The sequence below is a fragment of the Fulmarus glacialis genome, unplaced genomic scaffold, assembly GCF_000690835.1.
Source record: "Fulmarus glacialis isolate BGI_N327 unplaced genomic scaffold, ASM69083v1 scaffold18915, whole genome shotgun sequence".
Lineage (NCBI taxonomy): Eukaryota > Metazoa > Chordata > Aves > Procellariiformes > Procellariidae > Fulmarus > Fulmarus glacialis.
The window spans coordinates 1-12,110 of NW_009211362.1; the positions used below are offsets into that span (position 1 = coordinate 1).

Sequence of the window (12,110 nt, forward strand, 5' to 3'; positions counted from 1 at the left end):
GGGCTGTGGGGGGCTTCGCTTCTTCGCTCCTTCGCTCGCGTCCTCCCCGCCTGGCGCAGAAGATCCGCAGAAAGGCGGTGTTGCTGGGAGCGGTGCGCGCTCATTGTCGTGCACCCGGCGTGGGCTTCAAGGCTTAAAACCAAACCCCAGCGCCCGAAGCCTGGTTACTTGTAGCGATGCGGCGTTTACTGGCACTGCTCTCTCCCGGCGCAGAGCAAAGGAGCTCTTCTCCAAAGGTTCTTCGCGGAGGACTTCTGGTGGAACCACGCGTTCCCTCATTTGCTATTATGATTCCGTTAATAGCTACAGTGTAAGTGCTAGCGAGCTGCTCTTACCTTCTTACAGAAAAACGGGGTGTGCGTTACAGGTGTGACAGCTTGACTTTTCAACATGGAGAAGAAACAAGTTTCAAAACGCTTATATGTTGGAGGGCTTGGCCATACGGTCTCTAAGGCGGAGCTGCAAGAAAGATTTGGCAAGTTTGGGCACGTTTTGGATGCAGAGATTATCACCAGAAAAGATGATCAGGGTAACAGTTTTGCATCATCCTTTAAAAGTGAACTGTTTTGCAATTTGTAGCGTGAAATTGAATTTTTGCTTCAGAGACACTTTATTTTCAGGAAATAGCTTAATTTTCAGTTTTAAAGGAAACACTGAAATTGTATAGAAATTAACTGAATGTTTATCATTGATTAGGGAACCCTCTGAAAACCTTTGCTTACATCAGTGTCAGCATTTCTGATGCGGATCTTAGAAAGTGTAAGTATTTCCCCCCCCCCCCCCCCAAAGGAATTTATGTTTTTGAGCCAAGTTGCATTACTGATAATGCATCTAAGGTTGTCAAATCAGGGTGTGGTCAGGGTAGACCCTGTTTCATTCTGTTGTCATATTATTCCATTTTCTTTATGCTGCAATTTTATGGAAGTTGCTTTACTGGAGTTTTCAGTAAGATGTAAGCAGATTAAAAAGATTCCTTGTGACTGACATAGGTGATTTATAAGTTTGTTATAAACCTTTTATGAAAAGGTACAGGAAATGTGCTTTGAATGCTTTCATCAGGTCCATAAAACATTAGAAGTGACTTGATGTGAGAGGAAACCCAGAAGGAGGGTTTATATAAAACATGCTTCTGTTGAAGCAATTTTACAAATCCCAGAATAGTTGAATTACAAAACTACTGGCAGGATTATAAAGCCACCTGTGTAATATGTAGCAGCAAAATGGCAGGGGGAGAAAACCATACCTCAAGAGAGACCTATACCCGAAGAGAGGGATTGTAATATCCCTTTTATCTAGGGAATGCTGCCATCAGTAGTAGGAAAGCTGTTTGAGAGCGACTAAAAGCTAACCCAGCCCTTGATACTTCACTTCCTTAAGTTCTACGTACAACACTTTTCCCTTTGGTTTTCAGTACTCCTTAACTATGTTTTTCAAAGTACAGAAGTTAAGTAGAGAAGAGCCTATGTGGCAGTAGTATAGAAACTTCAGGGTATGTGTATCTGAATTTTCAGGTTTGTATTTGAACTGAACCATACAGACTTGAATGACTCTTTTGAAGTTAGAACTTTAATTTTGGATGTAGACCTTCTTGTGTAAGATTAGGGTATTAGACCTTCCATATACAAACTTAAATCAGGTGAGTAATGGAGTATAAGATCATGCTAAAGAAACTTCAAACTATCATAGAAGGAGGCATAGTTAAGTCTAACATGTATTTTTTTAATGTAGAAAATATTAATTTCCCGTCTCCTTGTTCTACAGGCATATCAATTTTAAATAAAACAAAATGGAAAGGGGGGACACTGCAAATTGAGTTGGCCAAAGAAAGCTTTTTGCACAGGTAAAAATCAATTTAAAAAAATGTATGTTGTTACTAAAGTTACCCTTTTTCTGTTTATCTGATAACATAATGGCTGTGGTTTCATCTGCTACGCTCTTATTCTTTCTAGTTTTTATTGACATTGATGGACTGTTGATGCGTATTAGATACTGCAACATGTTTTGCATCATTATTCCCTTAAAGGTAGCAGATATATTAATTCCTTAAGTAGCGAATGGTTACTGTTCTGTGGGAGAGGGTCACCACCAGCTATAATTTAGCACACAGGCAGACGTTTTCTCATATATAATGTACTTTTTCGTACAGGCTTGCCATGGAGAGGGAGGAAGCAAAGCTGCAGAAAGAAAAGCCGCAGAGAAATGACAAAGCGTGTCTGTTAGAATCAATGAAAAAGGCTGGAGTTGTAGACTTTCACATGAAAGCAGTACCAGGTACAGAGGTGCCAGACCATAAGGTATGGTGGGGTAGATGTATAGGGAATTAAAACAAAACAAAAACCACAAGGGCAGAAGCTTATTACATCTTATGTCAAATCTCTACGCTTTATGTAAAGAAACTTTTATTAAGTGTGACAGTCCAACTTGTGAAAAGTAGTCTAAAGAAATACCTTATGTGTAGACATGTAGAATGCTCTTGTCATTCTTTGTAATGACTGGAAATAATCTTGATCATACTGTCCTCTCTTGTCACGTTAAATTAGTAAATGCTTTGTTACTCATTTATATTGGGAATATCTTCATGTCACCCTTAAAAGCATGTAAAGAGAATGCGTGTCTTATTTTTATACAGCATATACATTTTTGACGGCTGGGTTGTCAGGAACTAATCTCTGCTTCAGCACATTCAGGATCAGGGTCTACACATGCTTACAAAAGTAAAACTTAGAATAAAATCACTGAACATGCAAATTTAGGCAACAAAAATTATATTTACTACAAAGTTTTCAAAATTATTTGCTAAGCAGAGAATGTTTTTGGAGGGGATGGGGGGGATTTTTATTTTTTTAGTGGGTAAGGGGAAAAGGGCAGAATAGTAGTGATCCTGTCTCTGTAGTTACCACTGTTAATTCAGAAACCAGAAGCTTTATATTAAAAATAGTACTTGTAAAGAAATTCAGTTCTTTATTGTCACTCTCTATTTGCAGGTTGTAGAAATTTGGTTTTTTGGTTGGTTGGGTTTGGTTTGTTCCTTTTTTGAGAAGGAAGCTGGCTAAGTTGCACAATACGAATATATATCCCTTGAGAATAAACAAAAATAGAATTAGTCACAGATCTTTATTAGTGTTTCTGTTATCAAAGAATATACATCTTGTTTTATTCCATGGTTACTTTCATTCCTTTTTTGTTTAACACTGTCTACTTTTCTGTTCTTTTAGAAATGGGTTGTTGGTAAATTCGGCAGAGTCTTACCTATCCTGCACCTTAGGAGTCAACAAAAAAATAAAATATCCTTTTCCTATTGGTTGGGCATAGGCACAGTTCCCTTCTTTCTTTCGTCATATGGGGAAACATTTGCTTAACGGTCTTAATATTGACTACTGTGTCATACTTGATTTACTGAATCCCCTAATTATATCTTGCAGCAAGTTTATGTGATTTGAATAATTTTTTTAGACTGCAAGTCAGTTGCTTAAAGGCTTATGGTCATAACATTAAACAGGACTCCTCGTTGTCCTTTCGTGCAGAATTTAGCCTGTTCATAAAGACTTGAAGTCTGCTTGCTGAAAGAATCATGTTGTTTTAATTCCTTAACTCAGACTAACATTGTGAAATATGACCCATCAAAATATTGCCATAACCTTAGAAAGCTGGAGCCAGACTTGACACATGCAGTTCCTATATCTGAGCTTACTTGGCACTTGGAGGGGAGAGATGACAGCATAAACAAGAAGCGGCAAGGAGAGTTCCCTGTAACTAAGAAGCCACCTAAAAAACTGAGGCAAATGGGCAGTGAGGCTCCGAATGGAGCAGTAGTTCTCTCTTCTGGGTGCCGGTCATGTTCAAAAAACACAAGCTCATCACAACTATATCAAAGATCAAAATCCAAATCCAGTGAGAAGTCTAAATTGCCTCCATCAAGCAGTCTTAATAGTAAAATATCAGGGAGAGGTTTATTATCAGATAAAGGCAATGTTTCTGGAGTTACAGCTGAAAATAATATGAGCGTTTCTGATAGTGACATTGATTCTGAAGAGGAAATCAGAGCAATGGTAAAGAAAGAGATAGAAATACAGAGAGCTGAAAATGTTGAGGCTGAAAGTGACCACTTGGAAATTGTTGGGGATAATTTTGAATTAAAATACAATAGTCACTGGTCCGTAAGCAATCCAGATGCCATGAAGAAAGCTATCAGAGGAAGTTACAGAGAGAAAGAGACTGTGGAATGCGATAATGGTTATAATTCAGCGGATACAGATGAAATTATTGCTGAAAGTAAAACTCCAGATCTAAGTAGCAGGAAAACAGCAATTTTAGAAGATTCTGAACAGGTCAAGATGGAAAATAAAGAAATATTAACTAATAAAAAATGTGATTTGGTAAATGACTCCTCACTGAAAACTCGCCATTTAAAAGAAGAATACATTGAAAGAAAAGGGAAAATGAAAAAATCCAAAATTGCTGCCTTGCAGAGTAGAGCAGTTAACAGTACAGCAGAGACTAGTGATAGTGAAAGCTTTTACTCAGAGCCTGAGAAAGGGGAGTCTGAAATCAGTTCTGATTATGAATCCATGATGCAAAACTGCTATCGCTTAGACCTTACATTAGATGACTTAAAAGCATTAGCTACTGAAAACACTGGGACACCAGTAGAAGAATCAGACAGTACACAGAGCTCTAGTCAGCACAGTATTGAAGAAAATTCTAAGGGTAATGTTGTAAATAAAACAAAACTCTCTAAATTTCACCCTGCAGTTAAAAAGAAATGTATCTGTCCTGAAGATGTAGTCGCTGTGATTTTAGCGGGGGAGGAGAATGCTGATGAAGAAAGCTCCAACGGACAAAATAATTCGCATTTGAAATATCAGCCCTTCAGAGGAATGGGGTCCCTTTGTGAAAAAGAGTTAACTAAGGACAGCACTGGTTTGAAGAAGAGGTCTGTAGAAAGTTTAGGTCTTGAAGCGTGTATTTCTTCTTGTGGGGAGGAGTCATCTCAAAGGCGGTCTAAGAACCACCCATTGTATTCACTTGAAGTCAGCAGTAAAAAGAGACAAAATATGCATTGCGAACAGCGTAGGGAATTGTCAGATGCTGCCTCCTTAGCAGATGAGGGTGATCAGCCTGTTTCCCGGCCACGTTTACAAGGAAAGAGCAAAGATGTGAGTTCTTTGCGAGAAGACCAAAATTCAGAGCATGCAGATGCTGTTCCTAGTACTGATCAGAGTGAAGATGAGAGCAGTGACATGGATAGTTGTGCTGCAGTGTCACAGAAGCATGTTAAACGACAATTGAAAAGCCCAAAACTGCGTTCAAAAAAATTGAAGAGGGATGTAAGCAATAAAAATCCAGAATGTGAAGCTAATGAATGTGATAATGGGAAGACAAGCCTTCTGGAAAATAAGGAGCTTTGTCTTCATGCTAGTGCTTCAAGGGAACCCAGTACAAAACAGAAACGGTTGCAGGATAACCAGAGGAGACTGGAAGCTCTAGAAGAGAGGCAGAAAGAGAGAGAATTACAGAAGAAACTCATTCAAGGAGCTCTTTCAAATCTGGTAATTACACTCACAACTTCTGTCTGAATAGTATGCAGTAAAAGAAAAAGGGAAATTAATAGATGTGGTTTAAGATGTTTTAAAATCATATTCTGGAATTTCTGATTTCATTGCCAGTTTTCTTTTGAGTGTATACAAAATGATGCATACCTAATTCCTGGAACGTCTCTAGAGTTGCAAGATGAATAGTAGATTCCTCCTTTCATGTCATGGAAATGTCTTTTAGATATTTATGTGTGACTGTAGCAAGTATTTGATATGTTTGACTTGACAGTTTCACTCTTACATAGGATAGCCAGCCACCAGGCAAGCATAAACACATCATATTCAATTCAGATGTGGAAAGTGAAGCTGAAGTAGATGAGATCTTGAAGAAAGATGCAAGTTTGGGAAATATGCATGATGAAGTAAGTGTTACTGGGCAAAAGTCCGGTATTCTGTAAAGTAACTCCATATCAATATGACTATGCCTTTTATTCTGAAAGCTGTTTTTCATAGTGAAGACACAAAAAAGTAGATAAGGTTTGAATTAATATGAATGATTCTTCTTTTTTTGCTAACATGAAACAGGTTTCAAAGAACTTAACCATGCATCTGATAAAGCTGGAGAACTTGGAGAATCTGTAAGGAGATTGAGATTTGTATAAAAGATATTCTAACTTTGATTAAAAGAAAAAGAATGTTTAAGTTATAGGGCTTACACATAATTAGTTTTGAAATTTCGCTGCTTTTATTCAAAGGAAGGGGAAGAGATTTGGCTTGAGTAGTATAGAAGGACTATTTGCTCTTTCCAACACTGTGGACAAAGAATCCGTATTAATGCAGTGTCTTGTTTGTAAAGTGATGTTAGGGTCCAAAGAAATTGTGTGGGACTTCCTCTTTACACCTTACCTAATGGAGACCTTATTTAGCAGACTCCTCAGGATTTTACTGCCATACTTTCAGCACAATTAAGCACTTTTTTTCCGGACAAGAACTTCTTGTATCATCACATTTTTTAGTCACATCTCTGCTAAAGCTTTAAACCATTGGTTTTGCTTTTGTTGGGTTTTTTCTTCATAAATGTAGTAAGATTAGGACCATTCTCACTATTTACTTAAAACCTTCTCTTCTCACTTTTCTTCACATTTAGCAATTTTTTTACATATGTATCTCTTACCCTGTGTTTAGAATCCCTGCTCTGTATTTTTCCTTTTCTTGAAAATAACCTCTAATTCTATGGAAGATTGTTTCAAAGCCATGGAGTACTTACCTTTTGTAATCATTGGTATTTATCAAGTGACTTAAACTATGTCCTAGAGTTTATACCATAAATGAGGCTTTTTTAGAAAGGGTATAATTAGACATTGATATTTTTAAATTGATCTCCTTTGACATAATCAGAAAGTTGGTTTTTTATACCTAACTCATATTGTAAAACCTGAGTTACCCGTTACATGGATATTTTGCCTATACTAAAATTTAATAGTCATAACTGTAAAACAGAATTGTACAAGGTGTGCGTACAATATAAGATTTGAAGCACATGGATCAACAAGTGAGCTGGTTGTTCTAGAAATCCACTTTTTAAGATAAACTGGAAAGCACGTGAACAAAGTTGATACTGATTTATTCTCTCAAACTTATGTAAACGGCTGCTTTTCTATATTTTCTTTTTGCTTGACAAAGGATGAATCTACTCCTAAAACTTCGGGCAGACTGTTCGAAAGCAGTGAGGATGAGCAAGATGATACAGACGATGAGAGATTCAAAATTAAGCCCCAATTTGAAGGCAAAGCTGGTGAAAAAGTGAGTGAACCCATTACCGTAATTTAGTTTTCTTCTAAGTCTCCATAATGCCACTTCAGAAGAACATAACATGTAAGTTTGCATACTTGCTGAATATGATTTTGACAAACTTGCAATAGAATTCTTTTAAATAGAGGAAACAGTAGCTATGGAGGAAATAATGTGTGTTGGGGGACAGGAGGAGTTTCTCTGATGTTGTCATCTTTGAATACAAAGAAATTTTAGGAAAAGGCATCAAGAGCTAAAGGTTATTAGTAGGTTGCCATAATTATAATAAAAAAAAGTTACTGAATGTTGATGATTTTCTTCTCCAGTGCTTAATAGGATCTATTTCATTTTGTTTAGCTCTTGAAATTGCAATCACGATTTGGCACAGATGAAAGATTTCACATGGATGCTCGATTCCTTGAAAGTGACAGTGAAGAAGAAGGTAAACCTACTCGTATTTCCTGGTTAATGATAGTAATAGAGCTGTATCATGAAGCCTTAATTTTGGATGCTTGAAGCAACTTCTGGACTACTTTTGCTTCTTTGGTGATTCCTTAAAGAAAATAACGCAACTCTGTTGTGGCTGTACATAGTATATATTCGTAGCTGTGTTTTCTTAAATGTATATGTTGCAAAAGTATTTGTAATAGCTGAATGAGATGTACTTGGTTGATAAATTGACATTTGAAAATATTTTTTTAATACAGGATGATATCAGAATGTGTTTATCCATGTTTTTCACAGGATAAGTGGTGACTTATTAAAGTAAACTTTTTGACCATTACATTCATTTAAACTATTTGTTTTGTAGTCATCCTGCAGTCCACAGCTGATTTGGCAGCCTTAGAAAGAAAGATTTTTTTTTTTTTTTTTTTTTTTTTTAAACAGAAGGCAGAAAAGCTGAAAAAGACAAAAATTTTTAAATATTTCTTTCCCCCCCGGCCAAACCCGAAATTGTTACCTAGTTTTCAAGATTCAGAATTCGTTTTTGAAACTTAAATTTTTGCCTAGTTCTGCTACTTCCTTCGTTGCTTTAATTTGATCTTCTGTACAGCATCTATGAGTGGCAGAGTAGTTGCAGAGTTATGTGATATAATCAAGGAACAGGTTAAATAACTGATCTGATTTTCCTATGAAATAGATGCCCATGACATTTCTAATCAAATATTTTCTACTATGCAAGGAAGAAGGCCTCTAAGTAGCTTTAAAATAAAGGAAGTTACATGTTTATATGTTTCTAGTACTGTAGTAATGTTATATATCAAATATTACAGGCTTACTCAGGTCATAGCAAGGAAAAAATAATGATTTGTTTTTCTCTTAGCAGAGACAAACATCTTGAAGGCAGATGAGGAAGAAGAGCTTGCTGCGGAGAAAAAGAAAAATCTGCAAATACTGGGAAGCCTCTTGAATATCAACCTGGAACATCCTAAGCCAACTAAAACAGCCACAAGTGCTAAGAAATTCAAGTATGAATCATCCGTTATCAGAAAAGAAGGAATTTTCGGAGGGCTTAATTTTTGCCGATGTTTCACAACTAAAATTTCTGCCTAGCTGACTGAGAAAAGTATTTCCTGCTCTGTTGTGTGCATTTTAAGTCAGCCTTTAATGCAGTTTCCCAACCTGAGTATCCCAATAGATTATACAGCTGGTAATTATCATTATTTTAGGGGAAAAATTTTTGGATGCCTGCTTGAGTTTCTTCAAGTAGATTTTGAATGATTGGATTGTTAGTTATGAAAATTAGTATTTTAATAAGTCCTTGCCTATGTAGGATATATTTCTGTTCTCTGTGGAGACAAACTTAAGTTGGCTAAACAAAGAATGTGTGAGTTGGGCAGTAGGTCAGTAAGTTAGACTCTAACTTTCATAGCAGTTAATAAAGTTACTGTTTTCTCTGGCCTACAGGTGATTAGCATCAAACTTCTTTTTCAGTGGAGAATTTTTCTTTTTTCATCTATCTGTATTTCTGCTTTTGAGAAATTTCTTCATTAGATTAGGAATTTTTTACGTTTGCTGTTGGGCGTGCTCTAACTTTCATTAGAGGACGATGAGATAGGTTTGGAAATGTACTGTTGGAAGTATTGTGACATTTAACTATGCACTTTAACAGAAATTGTTTTGTGGACTGAATTGGTTGAAGTTAGTAGTGTTAAGGGTAATGCAATAGTGTGCAATTAGTAAATTTTTATTCACAGTCACTGTTGGAGTTGCATCAGTTGACTGCTGACTGCTAAATACCATTGTGACTGCTGCACGGTCATATTTAATTCTATGACTTCTGTACAAATTTTCATGTATTTTCTAAAGACTAAGCAGAGGGGGAAATAATCTGTGCAACCCCAGAGGTCATCTTAGGAAAGTTTTGTGAATGACAGTGTTCTCTAATACCCAGTTAATGATATAGTATATAATTATTCAAAAGCAGTTAATTTATGCCGTAAGCATTAATTGAGGGAGAGGAGGCGAAATAAGTTATTATCTTCTTGTATTGCCCTAAGGCAGCGTGGGCTTTGCTACCCCAGTATTGGCGTCAGTCTAAACCTTAGACTGCTTTAGCTGAAGTCCCCAAAACGTTTAAATTTTGAAAGGTGGGCATAAGGTTTTGTTGGTTTGGGGTTTGTTTTGTTTTGTTTTTCTTCCTTGGACTATTTGAATTTATGGAGTGTTTGGTACTAGAAGAAATAGATGTAGATAGATATGTTGATGTGGATAGCTATATTGATACAGCTCCTCAAAAGATCAACAACTGCAGGTATAAGCTTACTCTTACTACATAACACACACAACTTGAGGTCTATCTTTTATATGAAATATTACAATTTGATTAAAGCCACTTCAGACGATAATTTTTCCTGACCTGGACACTGACTAGCAGGTACTTTCTAAATGCCAGTTAGGTTTTGGACTGATTAGGAGCTTTTTTTGGTAAAGAAGTCAATATGAATTTGAATCTGACTGTAAAGGTTTAGGGTAGCTTTCAGGTGAGCATTTAGAATGTCTCATGGTATTTCTTTTCCTTTCTATTTTTATAGAGATATTAATGCCCTACGCTATGATCCCACAAGACAGGACCATGCAGTTTTTGAAAAGAAACCAAGTGCTACAGAAAAAGAGAGGTAATATTACAGCTTGGTAACTATAATTGTGATGTTTCTTCCCGTGGAAGGATCTTATAGCAGAAGATTGAGTTTGAAACTATGCAGACTGCTCTGTTTTTTCTTTAGTTCTCTCTGTTATTGCTAAAATCAAAACATAATAAGAATTGTGACCACTAAAACCACCATGTAATGTCATCTTTTCTTTCTAGTCCATCTACTCTCTGCATGCCATTTTCTGTCTTCCTTTCTCACCTTCAGGCTATCCCTTTGCTTCAAGTCATGGACTTTAAGATTTGCGAATCTGTGAGAAAAAAGTATTGGCTCTTAACCTTTCTTTTGCAAGAAAAGAAATCTGTCCTAAATATCTTAATTTATATGCTATCACATATTAAGTGAAAAGTCAGGATGTGGTTAATTATAAAGTAGGCTTGTTCCTGCCTTTAGAGTCAAACCTCAGATGTTTCCCCACTGCTTACCCTCAAAGGGTGGGTAAAGTGCAGGAGGTAAAAAGAAATGGGTCAAAAGTCTGAACCAAAAGGATAGTCATGCTGCCCTATAAACCTGTTTCTGGCAATGGGAAATATCCTATTGCCAGAACCCGGAATTGCTAAGAAAGAAGGGAAAAAAAAAAGTGAACTGCTCATTAATGTGCTTAGATAAGTTCAGGAAGACATTAATAGCAAGGTTGCCTTTTAGGGAACCTTTCTTTTAAAAATGTATGTGCTGTGTTACCATCCTCTAACAATCTCATTTCAGTAAAGCTAAAAGGAAAAAGAAGAGGGAAGAGAGTGAGAAACTGCCTGAAGTGTCTAAAGAAACGTATTATGATATTGCTGTTGATTTAAAAGAGTTGTTTGGATCTTCAAAGAGCAAATCGGAAAAAAATGAAGAAATACCCTGGGACAAAGATGATGCAGAGGACTCTACCCCACCTGACCATTTGGGATCTAACGTTGGGAGTAATGTAGCTCAGGAGTGTAGTGGTTTCACGTTTTCCTTCTTTGGAGACATGGAGGAGACGGGAATAAAAGAAGGTAACAGCAGAACATATATAATAGTACAATTTCTAATGAGTATCTTATGTCAGGCACTGATATAGTGTACAGAAATTCAGAATCCAGGGGATTTTCAGGGGCAAAAGTAAGTAATTATGCAAAATCATTATGATCTCTTATCCTTGCCAAGATTGTTATAGTTTAATCACAGTTAATTCATGCTTGCATCCCAGGAATGCTTTGAGAAGGAACTATTATTTAATTGTTTTTTGAACAGTGATGGAAAAACTTGTCATCCACTAAATTTCTCAAATAAACACGGAAAAAGATGATATACAAGTCAAATCAGTTTCATATAAACCAACAAGATTTTAAATAAAATGTGTGTTAATTAAGGTAGTATTATGAGCAAAAGAAAATCTTAGCGTTGACCCCAAGGCCCAAGAACATTTTATTATGTACTTAATTTTATTATTGTACCTTTAGAAAATTGAAACTGAATGACAAATTATTATTGGGGTGTCCTAATCTAACATAAAATCAAATGTTATGAAATGAAGATTAAAAAATCTGAAATCAAGTCACTTAATAAGTAGTAATGTAGGAAACAAAAGAAACTGTGTGAAGTTAACTGAAATTAAAAACAAAAAACCAAACACAAAACCAAACACAAAACCCCCGCATTCCTG

The 12,110-nt window shown here is 36.3% G+C and overlaps 1 protein-coding gene across 1 annotated transcript in view; it reads left to right on the forward strand.

Annotated features, from left to right (window-relative positions):
• Positions 1–390: 390 nt before the first annotated feature.
• Positions 391–12,110, forward strand: part of NOL8 (nucleolar protein 8) — a gene marked incomplete at its 3' end in the record, with an annotated part of 14,681 nt that continues 2,961 nt past the window's right edge. The window contains exons 1-12 of the mRNA XM_009577523.1: positions 391–529; positions 697–759; positions 1,762–1,840; positions 2,147–2,294; positions 3,216–3,284; positions 3,603–5,549; positions 5,840–5,956; positions 7,218–7,337; positions 7,683–7,767; positions 8,650–8,794; positions 10,361–10,444; positions 11,183–11,460. Of these exons, the coding sequence (XP_009575818.1) occupies positions 391–529; positions 697–759; positions 1,762–1,840; positions 2,147–2,294; positions 3,216–3,284; positions 3,603–5,549; positions 5,840–5,956; positions 7,218–7,337; positions 7,683–7,767; positions 8,650–8,794; positions 10,361–10,444; positions 11,183–11,460 (3,274 nt within the window). The remainder of the gene's footprint in view (positions 530–696; positions 760–1,761; positions 1,841–2,146; positions 2,295–3,215; positions 3,285–3,602; positions 5,550–5,839; positions 5,957–7,217; positions 7,338–7,682; positions 7,768–8,649; positions 8,795–10,360; positions 10,445–11,182; positions 11,461–12,110) is intronic.